The sequence below is a fragment of the Humulus lupulus genome, chromosome X (genome assembly GCF_963169125.1).
Source record: "Humulus lupulus chromosome X, drHumLupu1.1, whole genome shotgun sequence".
Lineage (NCBI taxonomy): Eukaryota > Viridiplantae > Streptophyta > Magnoliopsida > Rosales > Cannabaceae > Humulus > Humulus lupulus.
Window position 1 is genome coordinate 184,359,130 of NC_084802.1, and position 9,016 is coordinate 184,368,145.

At 32.7% G+C, this 9,016-nt stretch overlaps 1 protein-coding gene across 1 annotated transcript; it reads left to right on the plus strand.

Moving 5' to 3' along the window:
- Positions 1 to 7,028: 7,028 nt before the first annotated feature.
- On the plus strand, positions 7,029 to 8,254 carry LOC133804636 (protein MIZU-KUSSEI 1-like). The gene has a single exon (XM_062242780.1). It carries the CDS (start codon positions 7,155 to 7,157, stop codon positions 7,860 to 7,862), a length of 708 nt encoding a protein of 235 aa, XP_062098764.1. The 5' UTR covers positions 7,029 to 7,154; the 3' UTR covers positions 7,863 to 8,254.
- Positions 8,255 to 9,016: the final 762 nt, after the last annotated feature.

The window sequence follows — 9,016 nt, forward strand, 5'->3', positions numbered from 1 at the left end:
AAAAAAATTAGTCACGCGTGTAACATGTTTGAACCAAGTTTTCGGTACTGTAAACTATTCGGAATTTTCTAAAAATCGCGCTGATGCTCTAAATAGCTACAATATACACGCTCATAAAAAAAAAAATTCGCGCTGAAAACTGTTGAAAGGTCGAGAACACTGAGAGCCCTACCGGTAGGGCTTAAAGTGAAACCCCTATAGGAGAATTCCCATATATATATATATAAATGCATGGACTCATGAAACTCAAAATGAAAAGATTATAATGAGGTTAGAGTATGGAATGACTGACATAGAAGTGAGATTTATGGTTGATCAATACTAATTAATAATACTTGATGAAGATGATTTCATTTGATTGATAATTATATATAGCAGGTAGCTAGGTAGTAATTGTAAAAGTGTAGTGTGATGTGTTTATTAGAATTATATAGTATAGTTAAGCAATAATTAAAAGTAAATAGGCCTAGGAGACATATTCGGAAGTAATCAATGGGACATAAATATAATTAAGGAGAGAATATTTAGTGTGAATTATGATACAAATGTTGGTTGGCCACTCATTTGGCAGTGAGTTGTAGATCTGATGTGAGCTCTCTATGCTTTTAACAGCACTCACTATTGCTGTCCCCCTTCATGTTATCAATCACCTCCAACTACTATATAAATCCATTATTAATTAACCCTAATACACATATTATATATATATGACTTAATTAATAGAAAAAATTGTGAAAATGACTTTTTTTTTTAAGTGATTTTGTTATCTGACCTACTTTTGATAATTTTTTGCAAAAAGACCTTTGTCTAAAATTCGATCTATTGTTTAAATTTTTTGATCAACTGTTTGAATTTTTCGACTAACTATCTAAATTATGAGATGCTATTTTACAAAAAATGATTAAAATTAGGTTAGAGTGCAAAATAAAATGACCTTAATTAATATTATTAAACAAATTATTACTATTATTAATTAATTAGATCAAGATGAGTAGCAGAGAGCCAATGAGATGCCTAATTAACGAAGAACTCGATCATGAATACGGGAAAAAAAAATAGCAACTAGATCGAAGGCCGGTTGCAATTGACGTTTGACAAAATAGTCGTATTTTTAATGTCACTTTGTAAAATGGTCTTCTATTAATACATGATAGCATTTCTTTGTAAAATAGAGATTTTTCTACACACTCAGACAATATACTTAATAATATCCTGTCGAATAATTTTGTTTGATACTCTGAAAAACTATACTATTTAGCAAAATAACATTTTTTTTTTAAAAAAAAAAAAATTATTTTTCACCGAACACTAAATCTATGTGGATTGAGAATGAATGAAATAAAGAAAGAAAGTATGTAGGTATGTATGAGGGGCAGGATAGGACCCAATAAAAAGTGAAGGAAGGGGTTGATAGTGATATGGTAATATATGGATTTAGTGATGACAGGGGTAGCTGCTTTTTTGGATCTTATTAATATATATATATATATTTATATTTATATATTTATAAGTATATAGCAACCATGCATTTTAATTTGGTAGCTAGCTTTTTGGTTAAATTTATAATAATTAAAATAAGACTAATTAATTTAGAAGACTAGACTAGTATATAGTAATATGTTTTGTTTTTGTTGGGGCAACAAAGGAGGGTGGGGGTGGGTGGGAGTGCTGTTGTGATATGATGAAGATATGGATGCACTGCATTGCATGCCGTTGCATAGGGTTGCCTTGCCTCTGGTCGATCCATCACTAGTGGTCCATCTCTAACACCAATCAAAAAAGTGATATAGGGCACGGCTGCTATAATAAAATAATACACATTTATTTTTTATGTACTACCACCACGGTGAATCTATAGTTTTACACATGTGTATAAGTAATAATTCTAATTGTTTTACGTCACGGTGGTTATTGTAGTCACAACGAACTTTTTGCAAATTTTAGAAAAATCTGAATAATTTAGGATGTCGAAACAAAGTTCCAAACTTTTAGTATTGTCACATTCACAAATATTGTTTTAGACCGGCCTATTTTCAGTACCCTAAATTATGGCTACATTGAACACCATCGTGTAAAAAAATTGGGGTTCACGTGTGTAAAAATGTACGATCGAACCTGCACAAAAGCGTGCACCATTATAGTCGTACCATATATATATATATATATATATATGAGAATGAGTTTATACTTTTTTGTACCATGTATTTTGTCTCATTACTTTATAGACCATGTGTTTTGTAAAATGATTTAAGTAGACCCATAAATCTAATTTTGATGAAGAAATAGTTGAATATGACAACATACTTATTAGGCAGAATGATTGTATTTATATTCTGAATTGTTAGTTTGGTAAATTATTATTATTTGTGATTTTAGTTTAAAAAATTTTAAACAAAATCGGATTTAAGAGTCTATTTGAACTATTTTACAAACTACAAGGTTCAAACTGATAATGAGACAAAATACAGATCCAAACAGGTAATGAGACAAAACATAAGGTCCACATAGGTAATAACACAAAATACAGGGTCCAACACAGGTAATAAGACAAGACACATATAGTCAAAAAAAGTATAAACTCCGTGAGAACTGCTAAGGGACACTAGTCGTGTCCAACAATATCTGACACGACAAACTATTATTGGTGCAATTTAATATCGAATCCCACATATTTTAATTCAAAATGTAAAACACGAGACACAATACTAAATTACATGAATAAATATTAGGTGGTGTGCCTTGTAGAAATATTGAGTTGCCTACCAATTTTGAGTAGTGATGAAGCGTGCAAATCAACCTACCTCTCTTAATCATCACTATTTATTCATATATATCCTACGCATGCACGCCGCTGGGGGATGGGGACATTCATTTATATATATATATATATATATATATTATATTTATTCATTTTATCTCTTTTCCGATATTATTATTATTTGAGTAATTTATGAAAATTGACATTTTTTTTAAGTTTTATTTTTTGGTATTTTTGACAAAGTTGTACTCTAAACAAAGATTCAAGTTTATTTAATTAATAAGGTGTCAAGAATGTCTGAAAATTTATTTTACAAAAAATTAAATACATAGTATTAAAAACCTATATATTAAGCAAAGGTACTATTTGTTATTATATTAAATCCATAAAAAAATAATAGTTTATATTTAATTGAAAAGTACTAGCTAGTCTTATTAATTATTCCTTCTATTTCGAGACTCATCATATATTATATATACACTACATGTTCTCATTATTAAGTGATTATTAAACCGGCCGCCTTTAGCTAATTTAATGATCATCAACATAATAACACCAATATACATAAGTGTTTGCCTCTATTATTATTATTATTATTATTATTATCTAGGCTTTAGCTAGACATAGCAAAGTCATATATTTATTTTTGGTATAATATATATGATATGAGCATCTAGGAAAAGAGGTAGCATGCCATATGCAATATGTTATATTTTTATTAATAATATAATGTTAGATTATATAATTGTGACAAAATGAGTTTGTCACGTTTTGTAACATAATTTAAGAGTTACAAATAAGTGGGACAAATGTGTGTGTATAAATTTATAACATACTTTTTGAAGTTACACATCTTACAAAACCAGTAACCATCTGTAATCTCCAAGAGATCACCTATAAATAATATAATGTTAGATTAAATAAGTGTGAAAAAATGAGTTCGTCACATTTTGTAACATAATTTGAGAGTTACAAATAAGTGGGGCAAATGTGTATGTCTAAATTTGTAACATACTTTTGGAAGTTAAATATCTTACAAAACCAATAACCATTTGTAACCTCTAAAAAATCACCTATTAATGTATAAAATAAAGAGTTACACATTTTCAAATTGAATTTCATGAGCTATTATGTTGAATAGCTATTGGAGAAGTGATTTTGACTCTCATTAAGTGTATGGAAGTTACAAAATCAAAAAAGGAAGAGTTTGGACGTTTTTGTGGAGAAATGCAAAAATTGGGAGGTTACAAGCTCTGAGCAGCAACCTAGAGTATCCCAGGCTGCGGTTTGGGAATCAGACTCACCACCACAACCTAGAAAAGCTCAAGCCGCGACCTAGGGCGCTTACAGCCAAATCTCATTTTTGCATTTTCATCAATTTGAATGTTCTGAACCCTTCAAGTAACTCCCAACTCTTTCATTTAATCAATCTTATTGTCCATTTGTATTTTACTTGTATTTTTGTTTATATATATTCCATTAAAGTACATATACAATATGTATATATAAGATTTTTTTTATTTTTTTATTTTCAATTAAAATGGTGTAATAAAATAAAATTGCAAAAGCTAGCTAGGGTAGAGTATATGTGTGGTGTATATGTAAATGTATATATGCATTGCATGGATTTTGGTGGGACAAATATGACTGCAATGGGTCTAATCATTGCCTGCTGCATGCTTCACTTTCTCATATAAACAATATTATTATATATGAAACCTTCTGTTGCCCACTTCCCCAGCCAAGCCCACCTTCCTTTTGGCCTTTTTCTTTCCATGCGCTCTGTTTGTCTCTATTAATTCGAAACAGATAAGAATGTCAATGTGCACGAGGAGGAGCTTGCAAAGATAAGATTTATTTGATCATTCTCAACTCTCCCCTTAATTAATTTACTTTTTATATTTTTATTCCCTCCTTCCCTCTCTCCAAAAAATAATATTATTTATTTGGGAAAATATATCTATCTCATATCATAATTTAATTCCATTAAGTTAATTAGCTATTCATTTCTTATGCAATCATGGTAACATTAAGTAATAGTAGTAGTGTGAGTGAGTGAGTGTGATCATCAATTATAGTAGTGCGTTGAGATTTGTATATATATTTGCTTGAGAAATGATATGTGTTAATGATTCTTAGTGTGTAATAATCATCAATTAATTAATGAGTATATGATTAATTAACAAGAAAAAATGAGTAATGGTAGGGTAAAGATTGACTAACATATTATTAATTGGTGGGTGAGTGGTCAAAGATAGAGTAGTGTTTACCACATAACATGTGTTAATTATATATATATTCATATATGCAAAATGAATACAATAATATATAAGCAAACATTTATAATTTCATTTGCAATCATAATCATATATGGTAATAACATTAAGTAGTGTGAGAGTGTTATCAATTATTGTGACAGTCATAATCCTGTGATCCGTGAGGGGAAAGACCGGGTAAGCTGTGTAATCCCACACCGCCTAGGGAAGATCAAGTGTGATGATTAAAATACTGTGTAGGTATGAGACTACACAGTTGAAGATGACTTAAATGGATTGATGGGTACTACCTATATCAACAAGATGCATCTTCTTTTCGATAGCCCATTACTTGAGAACTCCAAAGTTAAGCGTGCTTGACCTGTGGTAATCTAGGGATGGGTGACCTCCTGGGAAGTTTTCCTAGGAAGCATGTGAGTGAGGACAACTCATGTTGGTTTGTAGGGCCAGTCGTCATTCCAGAAAGCAGCCATAGTGACGTGGGGCGTCACAATTATAGTATAGTAGTAGTAGTGTGTTGAGATTTGTATATATATGTGCTTGAGAGATGATATGTGTTAATGATTCTTATTGTAATTATTAATTAATTAACAAGAAAGAATGAGTAATAATTATTGAGTGATGAGAGGCCAGTGTAGTGTTTAGATCCAATTACATGTGTTAATTGGGTTTGGATTCCATGCCGAAACAACAAACAAAAGTTAAATTAATTTGACAAAATTGTATATATAATTATTCTTGACACACAAGTAAATCAATTATTACAATTTCATTTGCAATCATATATGGTAAGTGGTAACATTAAGTAGTATTAAAGTGTAATCAATTATTTATAGTGGCAGTGGGATGAGATTTATATATTGAAAGTTGATATATATGTTAATGATTCTTAGTAACAATTAGTTAATTAATTAATTAATAAAGTAAGATTATTTAACAAGAAAAAATGAGTAATGGTAGGGTAAAGATCGACTACATTGGGCGAGTGACCAAATAGTAGTATTTAGACCACATAGTACATGTGTTAACAATATATTCATATTTGCAAATGAATACAATAATATAAGCAAACTATTATAATTTCATTTGCAATTCATAATAATCATGATATGTGGTAACGTTAAGTATAGTGTGAGTGTTATATGGTAACATTAAGTATTGCGTTGAGATTTTTTAATTTATATTTTCTTGAAAATGATTCTTATGTTAGAATATTTTATTATATTAATTAGAGTTCCCAAAAATTATAATTCTAATTAATTATGATTAAAGTCAATATTATGATCAATTGTGGCAGAGACATTGGTAGAATGTAAATATAGGGTTTTGGTCCTCAAGCTTAACGCTCATTCTCATAGTCCATTTAAAGAGCTAGTGAGAGTTTGGAAATCTTTTACCCCCTCACTAATACTCTTTTGTTTTCTTTTTCAGATCTAAAGCTTTTAGTTCTTTTGTGACAATTGTGTACAGTTTATTCTGCATATAAGGATTGTTAATGCATAGATAAATATAGTGTTGTTATATTTGGCACATTAATGTGATCAGCACCACATGAGGTAGCACCTTATGTTTGGTTAGCAATACATCATAATACTTATTAAACTCAAATATGTGGGACTTAATATTGGATTACACCAATAGTAGTATGTCACTTACTTGTGGTGTTAGTCACCAATGAAACCCTTAGCATTTCTCCTTATTTAAAATCCTAGTCATAATTAATTAATAAGTATGATTGATTAATTAACAAGAAAATAAGAATGAGTAAATTAATGGTAGGGTAAAGAGTAGAGTGGGTGAGTGGCCAAGTGTGTGTAGATCTATTAGGTAGTAGTGTTCGATCAAAAGAGTGCTTCCAAAACAAGAGGGGTCCGCAAGCCCTCGTGGGCGCATGCAGAATTATTGCACACGATTCCTTGCCCTACGTGGGACCCTGGCCGCTGCCTCCTTTCCTCTTTTTTGCTCCTTATTTATGCCAACCAATGCAACACTAGCTACGAATATCCTCATCATCTCGATCCCATCGATCTCTGTCCAGATTATTATTATTATACAATTCCATTCCCTCCTCCATTTTCAATTCTTCATCATCGTCATCATATCACCACCACTACTCCACCATGAGGATGATAGACTTGGGAAGCCAAACCCTTCAAATCATGGACACCGCGACGAGCGTGGACTGCGCGCGCCAAGTCAGGTTCCCACGCCGCTCCTTGCGCGCGCTCGTCGAGTGCATCGTCCCTGCCTGCTGCGGCTTCCAGCAGACGACTTTCGACGACTCCTCCCTCTCCTCCTTCTCCTCCTCCCCATCCTCCGACGCAGCCACCACCAGTACCAGTGGCCGTGAGCCCACGCGGCTGACGGGAACCTTCTTCGGGTACAGGAAAGGCCGCGTCAGCTTCTGCCTTCAAGAGCACAGCCGTAGCTCCCCAATGATGCTGCTAGAGTTCGCCGTCCCAACGGCGTATCTGGCCAGAGAGATGCAGTACGGGCTGCTCAGAATCGCCCTCGAGTGCTGCCATCGTAGTGATAATAATAACAAATGCTCTCTGTTTCGTGTTCCTGTGTGGACCATGTACTGTAATGGGAGAAAGGTGGGGTTCGCCATAGCCAAACAGCTCAGCCTCTCCGACGTGGCGGTGCTGAACCACATGCAGTCGGTGTCCGTTGGCGCCGGAGTGCTTCCCGACGGAGATTTGATGTATATGAGAGCTGGGTTCGAGAGAGTGATTGGATCTCCGGATTCGGAGTCGTTTCATATGATCAACCCCACCGGGTCTAGCTCGGCTCAGCAACTCAGTATCTTCTTGCTCAGATCATCATGATGTGTGCGCACGCACTTACGCTAAACCAAACCAGGCAAACATATACGATGATGATGTTGTTGATGATGATGGTGATCGATGATGAGTTCATGATCATCATGATGACAGCGTTCGGCACGCGCGCGTGTCCTCGTTTCTCTTCGATGTAATCACATGTTATATACATTCTATTTGTCGGGGAGTAGTCAACATTATATGTATACATATACATATATATATATATGTATAATTACTATTGTGTCGGAGGATATTTATTAGGAATATTTGTATTTACCAATTAAGTACCAACTAGCAATATAGGTCTAGCTAGGGTTTTATATATTGAGTTATATTGTTATATATATGACCAATAGATCATTGTTCAATATTAATTATTATTGTTCATTTCTTAATTTCTCTTATTAAGTTCTAATAATTTCACTCCCATATATATTCCACATTACTTAATTAACCCCCACACCACACACATGCACTTATATATATAAATAGAAAAAAAAAATATATATATATATAATCTAATTTTTACACACCCACACATTTTTTTCGCTTTCTTATTATCTTTTTGATCACTTTACTAAACATGTATAACCTAATTAACAATAATATTTTATAATAGAACAATGTTATATTTAACAATTGAATTATTATAGCTTTATTATTTTAATAATAACGTGGTTTTTTTATACAACATAAATTAAAACTCATACACCCAACCACTACGTACTACACCAAAAGAGCCTTTCACATCACTTTTTGGCATCGGTTAACACAAAAACTGATGTGGTTGACAAAATTTAGCTATTATTGTTGATTTTTAGATTGACGCTAATTTATGTTAATAGTGTCGGTGCGTTATTAACATAAATTAGCCTATTAGCTTCAGTTTATAACTGACGCTATGTGGCTGATATTTTTTTTATAAAAAAACCCACAATTTTTTAAAAGTCTAATCCTAATTTAATAACCTAACCTTAATATTCTCCCATCACTTTCTCATTCTCTCACCCTAGCTCATTCTCTCAACCGCACATTTCACCCTTTCGCAATCTCTCTCTCATTCATTCCCTCCCACAATCATTATATTCTTCTTCCTCTCCCTCACTCGCTTACGCTCTCTCTTCCTCCCTCTCTCACGACATAAGCAGAAGCTTTGG

Excerpts from the sequence above, each read along its gene's own strand:
- LOC133804636 (XM_062242780.1), top strand. The coding sequence starts at position 7,155 with ATGAGGATGATAGACTTGGGAAGCCAAACCCTTCAAATCATGGACACC.